The sequence below is a fragment of the Raphanus sativus genome, chromosome 5 (genome assembly GCF_000801105.2).
Source record: "Raphanus sativus cultivar WK10039 chromosome 5, ASM80110v3, whole genome shotgun sequence".
NCBI classification, from domain to species: Eukaryota; Viridiplantae; Streptophyta; class Magnoliopsida; order Brassicales; family Brassicaceae; genus Raphanus; species Raphanus sativus.
The window spans coordinates 14,414,383-14,434,716 of NC_079515.1; the positions used below are offsets into that span (position 1 = coordinate 14,414,383).

General features: G+C 33.3%; 3 protein-coding genes across 11 annotated transcripts; all 3 read left to right on the top strand.

Moving 5' to 3' along the window:
• The first annotated feature begins 1,030 nt into the window (after nt 1-1,030).
• Nucleotides 1,031-3,864, top strand: LOC108856477 (enoyl-[acyl-carrier-protein] reductase [NADH], chloroplastic). Its single transcript, XM_018630287.2, has 12 exons — nt 1,031-1,185; nt 1,567-1,863; nt 1,956-2,065; nt 2,141-2,196; nt 2,302-2,386; nt 2,462-2,509; nt 2,649-2,723; nt 2,823-2,934; nt 3,015-3,066; nt 3,168-3,277; nt 3,357-3,455; nt 3,548-3,864. The coding sequence occupies exons 2-12, from the start codon at nt 1,590-1,592 to the stop codon at nt 3,682-3,684; spliced, it is 1,158 nt and encodes a 385-aa protein (XP_018485789.1). The 5' UTR covers nt 1,031-1,185; nt 1,567-1,589; the 3' UTR covers nt 3,685-3,864.
• Nucleotides 3,865-6,541: 2,677 nt separating this feature from the next.
• On the top strand, nt 6,542-7,302 carry LOC108858292 (uncharacterized). The gene is made up of 3 exons (XM_018632243.2): nt 6,542-6,671; nt 6,749-6,903; nt 7,003-7,302. Exons 1-3 carry the CDS (start codon nt 6,632-6,634, stop codon nt 7,300-7,302), a joined length of 495 nt encoding a protein of 164 aa, XP_018487745.2. The 5' UTR covers nt 6,542-6,631.
• A 4,267-nt stretch (nt 7,303-11,569) lies between these two features.
• Nucleotides 11,570-13,859, top strand: LOC108856673 (uncharacterized). Of its 9 annotated transcripts, none has more exons than XM_018630527.2 (4): nt 11,570-12,673; nt 12,892-13,165; nt 13,243-13,349; nt 13,538-13,859. In XM_018630527.2, the coding sequence occupies exons 2-4, from the start codon at nt 12,913-12,915 to the stop codon at nt 13,550-13,552; spliced, it is 375 nt and encodes a 124-aa protein (XP_018486029.1). In that variant the 5' UTR covers nt 11,570-12,673; nt 12,892-12,912; the 3' UTR covers nt 13,553-13,859. The 9 variants fall into 9 exon arrangements, with proteins under 9 accessions (XP_018486029.1, XP_056842668.1, XP_018486033.1 ...); XM_056986688.1 differs by having other exon boundaries at nt 11,570-12,211; XM_018630531.2 differs by having other exon boundaries at nt 11,571-12,954; nt 13,076-13,165.
• The last annotated feature ends 6,475 nt before the right edge of the window (nt 13,860-20,334 follow it).

Consider the following 20,334-nt stretch of genomic DNA (forward strand, 5'->3'; position numbering starts at 1 on the left):
CACGTCAATCCTGAAAAAAAAAATTTTCAATTACACAAATTTTCTGTCCACAACTCCTACTTTCATACCCTATCCATCCACAACTCCTCTTTTCTGCTATATCTCACGTCCACAAATCTCATGTCCACAACTTCTTCTTTCATACCTCATCCATCCACAACCTCTTTTCACACCTCGTCCATCCATAACTCCCATGTCCACAACCACGACATCATCAGACAATCATCCTTTGAGCCCTCATCCACCCCCAATCAGCTAAACCCTAGAAATCGTACTCATCCACCATAGTCACTAGCCAAGAAAGACTCCAGATTTAAGAGGAGGAATAAGACCACATGAACCGCGAAGACTGTCTCGCACCAGACCTTGTCTCCTCCGTCAATTAAGCACAGATCCGAGTTATACCAAAGGAGAGGAGACGGATTAATGGCATCTTGTCGAGCTTCGGTGAGTCGGAGGGCCTCCCCTCGAACATGAAAACCAGGTGCAGACACGGAGGCGCAGTCACAGAGGCAAATTCACAGAAGAAGAACTCGAATAGAGAAAGGGAGAGATAGTGATAAAGGAAGAGACGGAGACCAAATGAGGGAAGAAAGAGACTGTAAGATGTAATCGATGGTGGTCTAGATTTAGTCTTTGCCGCATACGAGACAGAGAGAGATATAGTGAGAGAGGATGAGATTGCGATGAAACTAGGAAAAGAAAAGTTAGGGTTAAGAGATAATTGGGTTAGTATGATTTGGGTTGGTATGATTGAGTTTAGATAAAATAATTTCTGGTTTGTTTTTTTGTTTAATTTTTTTTAGTATAAGAGCATCTATGTATTTGACTAAGTATAATGTGTTTTATAAGTGTAATGTGTCTTAGCATAATATATATATATGAAACTCAAAAAATATCTTGGGAAGTAAATTTTTTTATAAAATTGATATTGAGCTATAAAAGAAAAATACCAAAAGTTCCATGCGCAATTTTCACAAAAATGAAAAGATGGCAAAGCGGTAACAGTTAACCATAAATTCCGGTTTTGAACGAAACCGATCGGTCTTTCTAAATGAGACGAAAAGTTGTCACTTGACTTGGGCAGACACACCTCGATCTCATCGAATCTCCTCTTACATATCACTTCACAGCTCACACCAAACAAACCTACTCCCCTCTTTCTCTCTCTCTAGGCTCTCTCAGGTATCTTTCTCTTTCTATCTCTTTGGTTCTCTGTCTGTTTGATGAGTTTCTTTGGGAAAAATGTAGATGCGTTTTAGGTTTTTGAGGAGGTTTATAATATCTCTATCGATTGGGTCTTCTCTGGTTTTTGGTATGACTGGTTCGTGTATGTCATCTCTGGATTCATCTGATGATTCCTTATTCTTTTAACTATTTGAAAAAAAATGTGAGATTTGTTTTGTGTATAATAGATCAAATCATTTGAAAAATGCAGATGAGCAATTAAGATTTATCGAATATTCATTTCTCTTAAACTGTGTTGAAACGAAAACAAAACATTAGAAAGAAAGCTCATTGGTCTTCTTTACGACGTCATTCGATTCTTGACATTTTTTGCAACAGAAAACATTAGAAAGGTCGTGAGAATGGCGGCGACGGCAGCTTCAAGCTTGCAATTTGCTACAATAAGGCCAAGCATCTCTAGCAAAGTTTTTAAAGCAGGGACCTGCATTGTCGGTGCCAATCCCAGGAACGCATCATGGGACAAACTCGCTTGCACTCGCCCTCTATCGAACCTCGGATGTTTGAGAAACAACAGTTCTCTTCCAACTTCTAAAAAGAGTTTTTCCTTTTCAACAAAGGCAATGTCTGAATCCAGCCAGAACAACGCTTCTTTTGGACTTCCTATTGATTTGAGAGGTTGTCATTATCTTCCTTTGTAGTCATATCTTAATCTTGACCAAGAAGACGTGAGCTGTTTGAATTAAATCAACTGTGTTAAATGGTTACAGGGAAAAGAGCTTTCATTGCTGGTATTGCTGATGATAATGGATATGGTTGGGCCATAGCCAAATCTCTTGCTGCTGCTGGTGCTGAAATATTGGTTGGGACATGGGTTCCTGTAAGTAAAGTCTTTTATCTTCTTTTAGTTTTGTCATTGCTCATTATGTACTGACCTTTGAGTGGTCTCTACTAGGCACTTAACATTTTTGAGACGAGCCTGAGACGTGGAAAATTTGACCAGTCACGCGTGTAAGGACTTACAAAACTGATGTAGTCTCGTTTCCTTATCTGATCATGCATGTCTCTTATTATGGGACGTTAATTTTCCATCCATCTATCTATCTTTATATTCAGGCTGCCTGACGGTTCATTGATGGAGATTAAAAAGGTCTATCCTTTGGATGCTGTGTTTGACAATCCTGAAGATGTGCCTGAGGATGTAAGGATATTTTAAGCGTATAGCTTTCTCATCATATCCAAATTACTCTCTCAACTGTATGATACATTTTTTCAGGTGAAAGCGAATAAGCGATATGCTGGATCATCAAACTGGACAGTACAGGTAATATAGATGAAAGAGATGTTTTACATTTTGAAATGTGCGATAACACTTAAAGCAAGATAAGTGTGTGTGTGTGTGTTTCTGCTTGATGATTGCGACTTCCTTAACTCATCTGTTTTTTTTTTGTTTATTAAATCAGGAAGCTGCTGAATGTGTGAGAAAAGATTTTGGAACCATTGACATTCTTGTCCACTCACTTGCAAATGGACCAGAGGTAGAGAACTCATAGTATTCTTACCTTAATACTGTTTCAAATTGCAAGAAGTGTATTCTCCACGACTTTTTGGCCTAATGATTGCACCTGAGGTTTTAGGTTAGCAAACCTCTTCTGGAGACATCAAGAAAAGGCTACCTCGCTGCTATCTCTGCTTCGAGTTACTCGTTTGTTTCCCTCCTCAGGCATTTCCTGCCAATTATGAACCCAGGCATGTAACCAAACTTCACATGTGTCTTATTAATTATTAATTATGTTTTCCTAATTTGTTTCTCTATAATAATAATTTAGGAGGCGCTTCTATATCTCTTACTTACATTGCTTCTGAAAGGATCATTCCTGGGTAAGTGTCATACTGGCTTCACTGCTTATGCACATTGCGATCTCGTGTAGACAGAGTTTTGTTCCTCAGTAGATTATAAGCATCTCTTTCTTTCTGTTCAGGTATGGTGGAGGTATGAGTTCTGCGAAAGCCGCACTAGAGAGTGATACACGGGTGCTTGCATTTGAAGCTGGAAGGAAACAAAACATTAGGGTCAACACCATCTCTGCAGGTTATTCATCTATCACTCTTACGACCCTACTATCAAAGGCTTTTTGATGATAAAAGAGTACTACTGTTTTGGTTTTTAGGTCCTTTGGGAAGCCGAGCAGCAAAAGCAATTGGGTTCATAGACACCATGATTGAGTATTCATACAATAATGCGCCTGTTCAGAAAACATTGACCGCAGGTTCGTTTTCCTTGCTACAATGTAGTGTGCTTTTAAGATTTATTTGTGTTTTCTTGGAATCTAACGGTTTATTGAAAACGGTAACGATCCAGATGAAGTTGGGAATGCAGCAGCCTTCTTGGTATCTCCATTGGCTTCTGCCATAACTGGTGCAACCATCTATGTTGACAATGGCTTGAATTCAATGGGTGTTGCCATCGACAGTCCAGTTTTCAAAGACCTCAAATAGAGACTTAAGTAACTGCGGAAACTCTTTTTCTTGTGTTGCATTTGTTTTTTTGTTTCTATTGAGAATGTTTTTTCTTTCGAACAAACTTGTTTCTAGAACAAAATATGATATTTAAAACAATCAGAATAAATTCCAGTCAAAAAGTATAATATATATACATATATAATTATTTTTGAGAAATTGTACTCTCTACGCTCCACTTTACACATGATTAGGCATATACCATTGACTACTGTATCTAACTGTACCATAAATTATAGACACAGATGCCCCTATAGTTAAAGACACGGACGCAACAATCTTGCTTCTATCACCAATTCAAAAGAGCTGATATGTAGTTTTGCTGCCCAATTTTATGTTGCAAGAACTTTCTCTCCCTGCACTGAACGCTGCGTGTTCTTCCTTCTCGTCGGTGGGTAACTCACTGTAACCCTTGCAACATCTCACCAAAACTCCCCCACCCCCAATCAATCTGCGTCAGCCTTCTAGCCATCCTTCGGGGTTGTCATACAGAATTGGAAGTTTTTATTTGGGTGATAGAATTTATGAAAAATCTCCGACAATTTCATGTGACGCTTGTAATATATTGTTCTTAGTCGGTGAAGATGGTTTCTGGACCAAAAAAAAACAGTCTGTCTCTGCAACCTACTTAGATGATATCCAAATGGATTCAAGGAAACTTTGCAACTTTCACGATCACATATGTTCCACGAATTCAAAACACACAAACATATAGTCTGGCACGAAGTGTTCGAAATCTCCAATTTGATTAGTAGAATATCAAGTGAGTTTATTTATTTTGATGACAGAAAAATGATTAATTAAGCTAGATTATTTTCAAATTAAATTGTAGCATTTATCAGAGTCTTTTAAGTAAAAGAGTTCTAAAACTGATATTTATAAGTTAAAAACTTCATTTTTTGTTGTTTATAGTTGTTGGTAAGATTGATGGTAGTGTTTTTTTGTTAATAAGAGAAATATTGTGTAAAACGATAGTGACATTTTTGTAAAAAAAAAAAGCAAAACACGATGAAAGAAAAATGAATTTTTTTAATATTTAATCCTAAGAGCCATTCTTTCAAATATTAATTAAAAATAAAAAGATCGTTATATAAAATGTTCTGATAATTAATACTTTAATTGTATATTTAAGATAATTATCAATTATAAATGCAATTGTCCAAAATAGCATTTTAAAAGTTTTTATCTCCAAAAATAACACCAAAAGAAGAATGTCACATAAATGACATTTATTAATGTGCAAAATATCTTTAATACCCTTGTTTTAAAATAATTAAACAATCAGAAAAATGGGTTTTCTCCGACGGACTCCGTCGTCTACTTCTTATTGCAAACTCGTCGCAATCAGACGGCCTTCGTTGGCTAAAGACGCTCTCGCTTCCTCTCCTACTCAAGGTTAGTGTTTCTGATGTTGTTTCTAGGGTTTAGGATTCTGATATGCTCGATCTGTGGAATCTATTCTTAGGTGAGGTTGGGATCGAGGGATGGAACGAGTCCGACGAGTACACGTTTGTTTATGTGAATCCGAAGAAAGGAACGAGGGAAGTTGTGGTTAAGTGTTTGGCGATAGATGGTGGTAAGCTTCTTGTTGATGCCGTAGCTGAGGGTGGAACAGAGCATGCTCATCTCAAGATAAGGTTTTTGGCAAAGTTAAGAAGTATGTTGCTGAGTCTAGAGTGGAGAGTGATTACGATGCACAGTTCAAGAATTTGGACAAGTTAGTCACTAAGTTGCAGAATCAGATCCTGGATAAGCTTGATGGAGGACTTAAACATGTTGCTTGTACGACCCGGACAAGGTTATCCCCTTAGTTACAAAGAGTTTTATTGCTCATAGGATGTTCTTAGATTGACTAGGAGTAGGAACGAACATATGAAGTGCAGAGTCTATTAGTGCTTGTTTCAATATTATAATGCTTTATTTCAATCACAAAGATGTTTGATTCTTTTTTTTCTCAGATATTCAGCCACGAGGCACTTCAAGTTGGGGAAAGAAACTTTATGATCACAAGGTGGATGTGTACAGCTGCGCTATTGTCTTCTGGGAGTTGCTTACCAACAAAATCCCATTTAAAGGAAAGAACAACATCTTTGTTGCTTATGCTGCGAGCAAAGTAAGCAAGCAACACGTTTTTTTAAAGCTCATGATAATCACTTGTAACATGGACAATGATAATCTTATGCTTTCCACAGAACCAGAGGCCAAGTCTGAATAATCTTCCTGCAGGAGTTGGTAGTCTCCTTGAAGCATGCTGGGCAGCGGATCCTAAAGCTCGTCCCGAGTTCAAAGAGATTACAGTGTCGCTAGAAAAACTGCTTAGAAGCTTATGCTCAGATGATGATGCCGAGGATCAGACAATCAATTTGGTTCAAGAACGTGTTGTCTATGACTTTCCCAAGCTGAAGATGAAGACTACCAAAAAGAAGAAAAATAAAGTGATGACAAACAAAATCTAGTTAGAGGGTTGGGTTGTAAAACTATTCCTTTTGTTTCCCATTTCACTCAATACTGAATCAGCCAATTCCTACATCAACAAGGGTCCGCGGTCCCGATCAGTACATCAACTCTACACCTGTGCTAAAACATACATCAACTCTTATTTTTTTTTCAAATTTCATACATAAACTCAAACTTTTAGGTTATTTCATACATTGACCAGCTTACCATTAGTCAAATTATAACGGAGCCTGATGTGGATTTAACGAGTGATTATGTGGATTTACAGGTTTATTACGTGGATATTAGGATTAAAATTAGACCAAGTTTAACACTGAACGGCGTCGTTTTGTGCTCTAATAAACGACGTCGTTTCTTTTTTTTTCAAAGACAAAGCTCATCTTTCTCGTTTACGTCGCGATAGCCAGAGAAGAACAAAACTTTGAGAGACAGAGACAGGAAGATACGAGACTGAGAAAGAAAAGCCCTAATGTCTAGCTCATCTAACCCTAATTCCTCGTATGCTACAGGTAAATACAATCAATTTTATCTCAAATCAAGTTTTGGGTGTATATTTAGGTTATTTAATTTTGTAATAATTGAGCAGCGATGAGTGCAAATTGGAGTCGCCGTAGGGCTGAAAGGCAAAGGGGGTTTCCGACGATTTGTAGGAAGTGTGGAGAAGAGGCTGAGATTTTTACATCTAAAACATTGAAAAATCCAGGAAGACTTTTCCATGGTTGTCCTAATAGTAGTGAAAAGGTAAGAAACTGGAGTTTGTTTTATTTTTTTTGTGTATGTTCTAAGATAAATTGATTTGATTGTCTTTGGTTTAACTAGAGTGGATAAATGTTTCTGTAGGATAAGAACCATTTGTTTAAATGGACTGATGGATCTGCTGTTGAGGAAATTCATGATATCAAGAGCTTGTTTGATGAAAAAATCGGTCACTTGGAGCTTCAGTCTCAGAGATGTGAAGATGTGATAAGAAGCTATGACAAAAAGATTGAAGATTTGGGTGATGCTTTTGCTGGATTGGGGAAAGAGGTGAAAGAGATGAAAGAATTGGTTCAAGAGTATGAGGGAGATGTGAAGAGCTTGAAGAAGATAGTAGTTTGTGGTATTGGAATGATGTTAGTGTACTACTATTTTACCATGTAGTAATGTGGTAGATTGCAGTGACTGTTTTCTTAGTATCAGAGATGATATGTTTCTCGGATTGTTTGGTTTTTCAAGGGTTTAACGGCTTGTAGTATGAATTTGGATTATGTACGAAGTTGGATTATGTTATGAATGTGGTTTATTTTATGAATGTGGCTTTGTTTTGAACATAAGATTTTCATAAGATAATAAGTTTTAAAACAGAAGATTTTCATTACATAATAAGTTTTAAAACAGAAGATAACATAATAAGTTTTACAAAAAGAGAGAGATTATAAGACATAGCCGAATTAAGAACACACCTAAAGCACACCTAAAATACAAAAAACTAGCATCTGATTTTTGGCTGCCTCGTTCTTCAAAATACATCACCAAAAGAACCTGAAAAAGAGGCAAATGAGACACCTAAAATACCAGTAACCAACATTATATAGTGAAATCTATGTAAGAGAGCAAACCTCAAGTTAGTTGGACGTTTGTGTCGGTTGACTTGGTCCCGGAGCTTCACCATGATCAACTGACATTGTCTCACTTTCTGAAGTCTGTTTCTTCTTCCTTGGATAAACCTTTCTGGGCTTGTTAGAGACTCCATCAATAGTACAAAATGGTGAGGTGTGCCCTTCCCTACCACAGCGATAATAATGCATCTTCCTCTTGTGACCTGAGACTTTTTTTCCTTTTGTAGGAGGCAAATGAGGCACCTAAAATACCAGTAACCAACATTTGGTTGTTTGCGTCTCGTCCCACAGCTGCAAGGAGTTGTCCTTTTGAAGTGGATTTCATAAAGCACCCATCAATCCCAAAAATGGGTCGACAATAAGCTCTCCATATTGTCTTTAGAGCTTTAAAACACACATAAAACTTGTCGAAGATCTCAACACCATCTTCTCTAATGATTGTTGCAACATCACAAGTAGAACCAGGGTTTGTTCTGTAAAAAAAAACAGAACCAATAAGAAACAATATCAATAAGTGAGAGAAAAACTCAATTAAAATTAGAAAAAAAAAATTAAAACGAAACTTACTTTAGGATATGCTCTTTGTAGTCTTTTATCCTTGCAAATTGTTCATCAAACTCATCACTGATCATATTCAGTGCTCTCTTTCGGGCCTTTCTAGCGATATCATGTGTCACCGTCAAGTTGTATTTGTCTTCAATGATTTCTTGGATGTGTCTTGGCGCTAGTGCATTTGTCGTGTCTGATCTCATTTAGCAGAAGCTTAGCAATCACATGATCAGTCAACAATTTGCAGTACCCGTCTTTGGTGCAAGTGTGCTCTTCTTGAAATGACTTCACCATGTACTGCTGCACTGATTTCTCAAAAGAACAGTAGATTCTCCAAGTACAAGGAACCTCACCCACTACAGCACACTTTGCTTCGGAAATTTGATCTCCCCATCTTGTGTATTTCACATTCCAGCCTCCCTTCAATGCATACTCTAACACAGCTTCCTTGAACTCGTTTATGCTTTCAAAAACCATCATAATTTTCAACTCTCCACTTCCTCTATGCCATCTTTCATAAGTGATGTCGCCTTCTTCATCATCTGAGCCTGGAGGTGTATCTCTGTGAGCTTCGTTGTACTCTTCTTCATCAACAAAATCTGCAACTATTTCATCTACAAGCTCATCCCGCGGGTCAGGTACATTATCATCTCGGGAATCATTCCTTTCTATTCCCGAATCAGCATCATCAAGCGGAGCTGTTTCAACATCATGTGCTTCTGATTGAGCATCTTGCGCAGCAGCTGATTCACTCTCTTCAGCCTCATTGTTAATGTCCTCGTGCTCAAGATAGATCTCTAGTGTCTTCACATATTGTGCAGCCTCACACATCTTTTGGAAGTTTAAACTACCATCAAACAACACCTTCAAATCTGAGAATTCTTCGAAAGGAAACTTGTACCACACTCGCTGCCCATACATATCAACAAACCCTGCCGAGATTATCCCACCAAAAAGACACTGAGGAGTGGTTTCAAGATGATGAACTTTTCCACCAACATAGCTTAGAATTCCTTCTAAATTTTCAAACTTCCCGTCGTAGTATATCATAAACGTGATATCATTATCCCCACTGAAAAAAAATTACAAAGCATCAGTTAAAGAAAAAAAAATTGATAATATATTCATTGACACATTTCATCGAACACCTTGTGTCCACTCGAGTTTCTTCTTCTACTTTCTAACAAATCCACAATTTACATGTACCCATCATACAATTAACCTTTTACAACACGAGAATACTCTTCTGTCACCCCTAATCGATTTATTTTACAAAACAGAAACCCATTAATTTTCTCAAATAATAGGTTTGAACTTACCTCATTTCAACAATTCTCTCTTATATGTGCTGTCAGCTCTTCTGAATCGTCTTTCTAACCCCTAGCTTTGCAATTCTTCTTCCCAATTTCGTTTCTCCCTTTCTCTCTTTCTCTCAGACTCTGTTTTTTTTTTACTTTCTGTCGCGACTTCAATGACAAAGATAATCTTGTTTCTCAATTACCAAAACGACACTGTTTAATTAAAGATCAATATGACGTCGTTTTGCTTAAACTGTGTATTATTATCCACGTAATAAACCTGTAAATCCACATAATCACCCGTTAAATCCACATCAGGCTCCGTTATAATTTGACTAACGGTAAGCTGGTCAATGTATGAAATAACCTAAAAGTTTGAGTTTATGTATGAAATTTGAAAGAAATAAGAGTTGATGTATGTTTTAGCACAGGTGTAGAGTTGATGTACTGATCGGGACCGCGGATCCTTGTTGATGTAGGAATTGGCCGATTTCCCTTACCACACTTGTATTCTGTTTCTTGACACAAAACAGTAACTTTTTAAGTATAGTATACAGTGTTTAAGATGACAACTAAAGCCTGAAAAATAAAGAGCATTTTCCATACATACATCTAATCTATTAAAACTGAAGTACAAATAGTAATTAGTCCTAAATTTTCCACAAAATTACAAAAAATTGCCACTGAGATAAAACACAGCAGTTTTAACTTTGTACCAAACCTGTAACTTAAATTAGACCAAGCAGTTTTAACTTTGTACCAAACCTGTAACTTAAATTAGACCAACCTACCTTTTTAACTCGAAACAAAACTGGAGTGACCCTAAACCCACGTGTTTCCATTTAATATGATTCCGTTAATCATGATCTACAGAAAACTAATGGATTATATATATTCAAAACTCAAGTAGACTACATTAAAAAAAAAAAACAAATTGTGTAAGTACTTTACCACACTATTAGGATCTATTATATATCATGATTAATAAAGACTGTAATTTTCAAAGAAAAGTTTCTCATCTTAGTATTGTTTTCAAATTCTATTGGTTTGTCGGTTTTGTAACATGGTTAGTATTATCATATATATTAAAATGTGTCGATCAAACTTGTATCATAAAATATCAGTATCATGATTAATAATCCTAAAGATATATACATTAGGAAGTTGGTTAATATCCTATTGTCGCATTCAATTGTATCATATCATTCCACAAATTTTGTGAATCCCATAATCAATGCTGAATCAATGACAATTAACAGCACAAAATCAAAACTAATAAATTCTTTAATTCATAAATTCGATAATATTCCAAATTATTTTCCTATTTCAACGCAGTCATTCTAGAAAAAGATATGCATTAACTAACAAAATCTGCATTGACTTATCAAAACTTGCAAATCACGTTCGCCTAATCTTTAAAGATGAATATTCCGTTTTTATAATGATTTAATAGAAAAGGGAATGTTTAGTATATAATTCAAAACCCGTATATCTATATTATAAAAACTAAAATACAAATTAGGTTTATTTAGAAATATAGATAACAATTTTTAAAAGATGTTTGTTTGAAAACTTGGATAGCAGTTTAAAGAAAAAAATTGTTTGGAAATATGAATAACAGTATAAAAAGATATAATGTTGTTTGGAAACATAGATAGCATAACTGTAAGAAAATAATGAATTTATGTTATTAAGAAAAATTAGAAATTTATTATGTTATGAGAAACAATCTATTTGTGCCAATTTAAAATATACGGAAAAATGAGCTAATATAATTATCTAAAATTATCATTTGTCTAAAATAATCATAAACAGAATTTAAAATTTATATATCTATTTATATAAAGTAGAGTTTGAATCATTCCTAGGGTGTCAACCTCAGCATCCACGTCAGAAATTCACTTCATGTCGTCGCGCCACGTGTTACCCCTTTAATGAAACGCTGCGTCATAGGCTTCCGTCTGGGCTTGCGGTTGGGCTCATCTTTTTATTGTTAGCGGCTCTTCGAACACTAAACCAATCCGTGTTGATCGCTATCTGTGTGTTCTTCGTTGATTTCGTACGGTGGAGACGGTGACCATTGAGTTTCTGTAACGGAACACATTGATCACTACGTCTTAAATCCAGACACCCATTAGGAAATCTCTTTTGAAGATCGCTATCTCCACATCTTTCTGCTACTCATCTCTCTGCTATATCCACAACTTTCCTAAAGCTTTAGAGAGATCTCAAAACCTCGACAGCCATGACAACCACCAAATTCCAGAGGATTATGATCCAGCCAATCATATGTTTCCTTGGATATTTTCTCCTTCATATTGTTATGACTATTTTCTTTTTGAGAAATATTGTTATGACTACTTTCTCTGTATTCTTTGATTGAATTTTGCTATGTTTTTTTTTTCCAAAACAGAAAAAAAATTGCTTTGTTTTCTGGTGGTTTCGTGGAAGCTCCATAACTTGAGTTTTAGGGGTTTTCAAAGTGTAAGCTCCATAACAATGGATTTCTGATTTATCTTCTGGTTTGTTTTTGTCACGCAGAAAGTTCGAATCCATATTTGGCTATTTTAGCAGAAAGATCTGAAGACTGAAGAAATAATTAATGTAAGTCTGTACTACACATTTTTAGCTATGAATCCGTTGCGAACGGAGCTCCATGAGCATGTACTTTGTAATTCCTAGCTTAGTTTTCTTTGTGAATCAAGTTTAGATACAGAAACAGTGTGATATACGACTGTGTAATTGATGTCTCTTGGTTTTCTCAAGTGTTCATGAATTGATGCTGTTCTTTGTGCGGCTGAATTCATGGAGTACAAACACTACTGAGTAATTTCATCAACACATTTCTGATTTTTTTCGTTACTTGCATTTCTATTGATCATTTTCTTTGATGCCATATGTTATAATATAATCACACACAAATAGTAAATGATTGTATATCACACACCATGGGTATTTTTCATGGTTTATTGCAATTTTTAATTAACTCATGATGTTCATACTACTTCAACGTGTGATGGCAATGACTCCTGAGGTTGCTAACCCAATGGTAACATCACCAAAAAGGTACCAAAAACAGTTTCATTTAAGTTAATAAATAGCAAGTGTTGTGTGATTTGAACAACTTCGGGGGTATTCGAGCATAACCCAACAGGCTACGATCTCTCACTTCTTCAAGGACATTGTTCTGAAAACAAAGCCGGCGTCAAAACTCTGAATTACATATTTGGCAGTTGAATTCTATTAAGATTGTGAAGGTTTTTCTATTTTTATGTTTGTTGCAGGCGGCTCTCAGGCTAGCCACCATGGATGTCCACTGTCTGCTCACTTTCAGACACCTTTCCAAGGTGGGTTTTGTGTACTCCGTCACCGGATTTGATGTTATTCGAGCCAATCAAAACTTCAAGCAATCCGACTATCATCTCTCGATATGGTATAATGATTCAACGGTTTTTGATGAGATAACAGAACCACTTTCTCCAATTCCTGTAGAACGCTTCCGGTTCCGTAATCACGATGAGCTATTATGCCTAGATAACACCAACACCCATCTTCCAGGTAAACCATTTTTTTGGCTATTTCTACTAACTCATCATTTTAACTGGTACGTTAATTACATGTTCTTCTTCTCTCAGACGTTATTGGTGAGCTCACTTCTATAAAAGATACTGTAAGTTACCCTCCACAAGAGAAAGATCTTGCATGGCAACCATCAAAATCGTCAAGTAACAATTTATTTCAGGTTTAAGACCCTAAATAATTTAATAACAGCAACAATTATATATTTGTAGTATATCTTTTTGGTCACTTTGATCTATTAAGTTTACGAGGAATATAATGAAGAAATACAATTTATTTTGCTTACTTTGATCTATTAAGTTTACCAGGAATAGATAATTCATTCTTTTCAGTGTTCAAATATTCTTGCAGCTTGGAATCTACTGACGTGGATGAGTTAGAGAGGAGATTGACTTAGCTATGATGAATCTGAAAGATGAACCTACTTATTTGTAGGTATCACTCATCATGCATCAAATGAAAGCAGCTCTGTTAATTACTTTTGAAAGTTGTGTTCTATCAAATAGTGTAAACAAAATATGTTATAGATTTTTTGTTCTCGATTCTAAGAATGTTTTAGGTTCATGCATCATATGAAAGCAACTCCGTCGTATCATTTATGTATGTTTTATGGGTATTGTATTCTTCCGAATGATAAACAAAGTATTCAGATTTTTGTCTGGATTTTAAGGCATTCCTATCGTCTAATTCACCGTTGTTAGTTAGAAACTTAGAATGCTGCAAGCTACCATTCTTAAAAGTCTCTGTTTTTTTTACCTTTTCTATACAAAGATTCAGTTTCAATTCTTCTAGATTATGATATCAGTGGCAGTGAAAGCAAATTCGCTTGAAAGATAGCTCAAATCCACAAACAAACAAAATAATGACATGATTTACATCCAAGAGCATTGTAGATTGCTTAGATCGGAGAAAAAAATCAACGACTCAAATATGAAAACCAAAAATTCTTTGAAACTCAGGCTATGACAGTAATGACGTATCATCACCTGGTCATGAGTTTTGAAAGGACAAAGAGAGGTAATCAAACATGTGACTGTAGAAAGCTTTCATGTCTATGTCTTCATCTTGAAAATTAGTGGAGCTATTATTCTCTGTCAAGATATTCTGCCATGCAAAGAAATTTTATGAATCATCTAATTTAGTGGAGTTCAATATAGGGTTGATTAGTGTGAAGCATCTATAGATAATATGATCTACAAAGTATAGAGAAGATCGGAGATTTAGATAGTCTTATTAATAAATACTACAAAAAGGTAACTAGAAAACATTAATTTATTTTAAGAGCACCACAAATATGAGATACTGATAATGACTCAAGAAGTCCATTGGTATACCACCATTAGACTTGATACAATTCCAACCTTGGATTTTAAATTTTGAGACAAAAACTCACCGAGTCTACATTAAGAACAAATACCTCTTTAAGTTTAAAAGTAACTCTGCCATTTTTTACCAAAAAAAGTAACTCTGCCATATAATTGGTTATTTATCAAAACTTAAAAATCTCTTTGATAAAGAACGATAATGAACATCCACAAAACTCTCATGTAATTTTGGTTAGACTAGGTTCTAAATATTATCCTCTGTGAGTTAAATTACAAGACTGGTAAGCAAAATGGATGTCCAACAAATATCCCGTCAAATCTAATGATGTTTAGATTTTCAAAGGTGGATTACATGAAATAAGATAATAATCATCTTGAAACACATGAATGCAAAAATACAATGGAAGAATATTATGGGGAGAACACCAAAAAAATTATTTACTTACAAGAAAAGAGAGAAAATGAACACTAAATAGTGTTTCTTTTTTTTGTCAGCAAACACAGACTCATATAGACTCTGTAAACCAAACTGGTAGCTCCGCATCCATATGGACGACAAAAGACGCTTGCTTCCTTGCACTACGTGCTAAGCTATCCGCCCTTTTATTTTGTGTCTGTGGTATATGAACGAGCTCTGAACTGGTGAAACTCCTCCTCAAGGCTCTAATATCTTCTAAGTAACTTGCAAAGGCTGACCATTCTTCTGGTTCCGAAACCATCTTCACCAACTGACAACAATCCATTGCAAACGTGACTAAATAGTGTTTCAAAAGAAACATTTAACTAAAACCCAAAAATTATAATCATGCGCGATTAGAGAGAAATTAAATAATTATATTTTAAGAATTATATCATATTTAGACAAATCTATAATTTCTAAAGTATATTTTGAAATACTTCGATAAAATTGTTGTAAACAAACTATAACCTTAATGGTATTTTTATTTAAATGGTAAAATTAAAATTTATAATAACTCGTCCGCCCGTAGGGCGGGTTTCCCCTAGTATATATATATATATATATAAACTCGCCAAAAGGGTGAACTGATGGGATGAATGGTGACACAAAGGGTTGCGGAATGGCCCAATGATACTACCAGACTTCAGTTGTTGCCGGATGTGACGCACCGGTCCAACAAATATATAAAGGGCTGGGTAAATAAACCGAACCCGAAAATCCGAACCGAATCCGATCCGATAAAAATGAATCCGAACCGATCCAAACCCGACATAAAAACCGAATGGATCTTGTTTTATGGTATTACGGGTTATGGGTATTATCCGAACCGAACCCGAATCTAAATGGATATCCGATAGAACCCGAAACATTCAAAACCCCAAAAAGATCTTGTACCAAATATGATCTCAATTCCTAATATGTATTCAAAATACATTAATATATATTGAATATTTAAAATACTTATCTATTATATGAAAATTGGTGGTACTATTACATGAAGATTGATGGTTAAATGTGGCTATTGGATCTTGAAATATTTAGATTTAGATTTTGTTTTCACTAAACAATATTTATCATTTCATGAGAACGTGGTTTTCGTTTTCTGCTTTCGTTTATGTGGTTTTCTTTTTATCAATAAATATGTTTCCTTTTTGTTTGATTTTGAATGATCACGGTTGATATTCATTTCTTATTTTTTAAATCGATTTTACTTATGTTTTGGTTACAAAAAGTTACAAATTAGGTATTTCAAACCCGAAGAACCGAATTTTCTTATGTTTTGGTTACAAAGTAGGTAAAAATTAGATATTCTTAAACCGAAGACCAGATTGGGACCCAAACCAGAAAGTACATTGGGTTGTACCGGTTCTTGGAAGATTTACTAACCCCGACCCGAACCCGATAGAATCGGAACCGGTCCCGAACCGAATTTTTAAATAATCCGAATGGAGCTGATTTTGATAAACCCGAATAACCGAAACCCGATTGGATAAAACCAAAACCCGATTGGGACTCCGAATGCCCATGCCTAAATATATATATATAAAATAATAATTTAAAATTGATTTATATCAAAAAAGGATTCAAAATATATATATTTTCAAAATTTTATGTTTACTAAAATATTTTCAAATAACCATTATTAAAAATGTTTTCAATATATATATATATAAATACAATAAAAGTCAAATTTCATATACCAACTTAAATTATTATTTTTATATTTCACATTAAATTTTAAAAATATAATATATGTGATTATTTATATGAGAGTACGTATAAAATACTATTAATTATATGTTTGTTCTGTTTTAAAGGAAACAAATAGATTGTGAATTAAGGGTGGGCTTTCGGGTACCACATTAGTATTTGGTTCCGGTGTGGCTGGGTTTCGGATTTCTAGGATCAAAAATTTCTGTCCCATTCAGATATTTCTAAATTTTGATTCGTATTCGAGTCAAATCATTGCGGGTTCGTTCGGGTTCGGATAACCCATTTAAATTATTTTTAAAATTCATTATATACCGTAAATTTCAAAATATATAAACAAAATAATATATTACATATAAATTTGAATAACATATATCAGAATACGTAAACTTAACATATAAATTGGTTTCATTTAAATATTTAAATAGAGAATCAACAATTATTTTAAGTAATTTTGGTGTTTTGAGTATACTTTAACTATTTTAAATATTTATATTTGACAATATATATATATATATATTTAATTATTTAAACCAACTTAAAAGTATCATATATATTATGGATGTTTTTATATACATTTAATCTAAAAGATATATATATATATAAGTATATAAATCTTTTTCAAAATGCATTCAGGTATCTGAAAATATTCCGGTTCGGATCGGATTCAGTTTCAGTAATCTAAATACCAAAATTTTGAATAGTTTGGATATTTAATCAATTTCAGTTCGGGTTTGTACTTTTTTTTTTGGATCGGGATCGTTTCGTTTTTGTTGGAATGGGTTTTTTGCCCAATTTTAATATTGACATGAAAAACAAATAACAACATATTTTATAAAAAAATACATCCGCATGGGCGTGCGGGTCAAAAATCTAGTATCCATTAGAAGCAGTGCTCTGTTTGAGCATGTGAAAGCCGAAGGTCAGCCTCAATGCGAGAAATGTCTGATCCACAAATTTATTAAAGAAAACAATCAGAAGAAAATGTGCCAACTTTTTTCTTTCGTTCAAGTTACAAGCAAACTTTATTGGAGAAGCAGGAAATGAATTTCTGGTCTTTGTAAAGAGTCTCAAGCTGCTTTAGGTAGATACTCGAAGAAGAACAGTATTTTCAAACCTTTTCTCCATGGCAAAGTTCTTAAAAATGGTGTTATCAAATTTTAAAGTTTTTTTAGGATATCTTGAAACATTTTCAATAATTCGATTAAGGAAGTGTTAAATGTGATATCATTATAAAACACATATGTTATATAGGATATAGCTTCTAGTACTTTTAGGATGAGTTTCCAGAAAACTAAAATGAGTGTGTTTTCTTGCATAAGTCTGTTTTCGAAGAGAATCAAAAGCGTGTAAAAAATGTTAGACAAAAATCCTTGTTCAGGATGACTATCCTAAATTGGAACTTAATCTTTAAAAAAAAAACATAATCAAAATCTATAAGAAAATTCATTTGCTATAAAAATCACCAAATAGAACTCATTGTCTACAAAACAGAGAACACATATCCAACAGAGAACATAAAAATAGAATAGTTTGAAGCATTTTCAATAATTTGATCAAGAAGTGTTAATGTGGTATCATTATAAAATACATATGTTATATAGGATATAGCTTCTGACACTTTTAGGATGAGTTTCCAGAAAACTGAAAAGAGTGTGTTTTCTTGGATAAGTCTGTTTTCGAAGAAAATCAAAAGCGTGTAAGCAATGTTAGACAATCCTTGTTCAAGATGGCTATCCTAAATTGGAACTTAATCTTTCAAAAAAAACATAATCAAAATCTATAAGAAAATTCATTTGCTATAGAAATCACCAAATATAGTTCATTGTCTACAAAATAGAGAACACATATCTAACAGAGAACATTAAAATAGGATAGTTTAAAGTATTTTCAATAATTCGATCAAGAAAGTGTCAAATGTGGTATCATTATAAAACACATATGTTATATAAGATAGCTTCTGGCACTTTCAGGATGAGTTTCCAGAAAACTAAAATGAATGTGTTTTCTTGCATATATCATTATAGGATATCAAGTAATATATTCAGGAATGGCTTCCTGGAAATTAAATATTTAATTTTAAAAAATGTTACAATAGTAAATAACATATTAGGAAGAGCTGCATGAATATTTAATATTTAAAAAGGAAAAATGTTAGGATATAAAGTAAAATATTTAAGAATGTTTCTTAAAAATATAAAATTTAATTAAAAAGGAAAAATGTTAGAATAGCAAGTTAAAATGTATATATTAATAAAAATTACATATATATCATATTTAGGATAACAAGTTACATATTTAGGAAAAATGTCCTAAAAATTTAATATTTAATTAAAAAAGAAAATGTTAAGATAGCAAGTAAAATATTGCCTTAAGCTTAGTTTTCCTAACTGACATATTATTTTGATTTCTTCTTTAATTTCTACTTTTATATCTCTACTTACATATTCATTTGTTGTTTGTTTGCATTATTGAATGTGTTTAGGAAATTTTGCTTATAACATATTTAGAAATACTTGCCTGAATATTTAAAAATGTTAGGATAACAAGATGAAATATTTGGAATGGCTTCTTAAAAATTTAATATTTAATTAAAAGGTAATATGTTAGAATAGCAAGTTAAAATGTATATATTAGCAAAACTTGCATATATATCATATTTAGGATATCAAGTAATATATTCAGGAAGAGCTTCCTGAAAATTTAATATTTAATTAAAAAGGAAAAATGTTGGGATAACAATTTGAAATATTTAGGAATGAATTCTTGAAAATTTAATATTTAATTAGAAAGGTAAAATGTTAGAATAGCAAGTTGAAATGTATATATTAACAAAACTTACAAACATATCATTTTTAGAATATCAAGTAATATATTCAGGAACGGCTTCCTAAATTTTTAATATTTAATTAAAAATAAAAAATGTTAGGATAACAAGTTGAAATATTTAGGAATGACTTCTTGAAAATTTAATATTTAATTAGAAATATAAAATGTTAGAATAGCAAGTTAAAATGTATATATTAACAAAACTTGCATATATATCATATTTAGGATATCAAGTAATATATTCAGGAAGGGCTTCCTGAAAATTTAATATTTAATTTGAAAAGGAAAAATGTTAGGATAACAAGTTGAAATATTTAGGAATGGCTTCTTGAAAATTTAATTAGAAAGGTAAAATGTTAGAATAGCAAGTTAAAATGTATATATTAACAAAACTTGCATACATATCATAGTTAGGATATCAAGTAATATATTGAGGAAGGGCTTCCTGAAAATTTTAATATTTAATTTAAAAAAATGTTAGAATAGTAAATAACATATTTATAAAGACCTGTCTGAATAATTAATAGTTAATTAAAAGGTAATATGTTAGAATAGCAAGTTAAAATATATATATTAGCAAAACTTGCATATATATCATATTTAGGATATCAAGTAATTTTTTTTTTGATCAACCAGGATATCAAGTAATATATTCAGGAAGAGCTTCCTGAAAATTTAATATTTAATTAAAATGAAAAATGTTAGGATAACAATTTGAAATATTTAGGAATGACTTCTTGAAAATTTAATATTTAATTAGAAAGGTAAAAATGTTAGAATAACAAGTTAAAATGCATATATTAACAAAACTTACATATATATCA

Coding starts and splice junctions, on each gene's coding strand:
- LOC108856477 (XM_018630287.2), top strand. CDS start 1,590: ATGGCGGCGACGGCAGCTTCAAGCTTGCAATTTGCTACAATAAGGCCA. Junction 2,510..2,648: donor CATCAAACTGGACAGTACAG/GTAATATAGATG, acceptor TTATTAAATCAG/GAAGCTGCTGAATGTGTGAG. Junction 3,067..3,167: donor TCTGAAAGGATCATTCCTGG/GTAAGTGTCATA, acceptor CTTTCTGTTCAG/GTATGGTGGAGGTATGAGTT.
- LOC108858292 (XM_018632243.2), top strand. CDS start 6,632: ATGTCTAGCTCATCTAACCCTAATTCCTCGTATGCTACAG. Junction 6,672..6,748: donor TAATTCCTCGTATGCTACAG/GTAAATACAATC, acceptor ATAATTGAGCAG/CGATGAGTGCAAATTGGAGT. Junction 6,904..7,002: donor GTCCTAATAGTAGTGAAAAG/GTAAGAAACTGG, acceptor ATGTTTCTGTAG/GATAAGAACCATTTGTTTAA.
- LOC108856673 (XM_018630527.2), top strand. CDS start 12,913: ATGGATGTCCACTGTCTGCTCACTTTCAGACACCTTTCCAAGGTGGGT. Junction 13,166..13,242: donor CACCAACACCCATCTTCCAG/GTAAACCATTTT, acceptor TTCTTCTCTCAG/ACGTTATTGGTGAGCTCACT.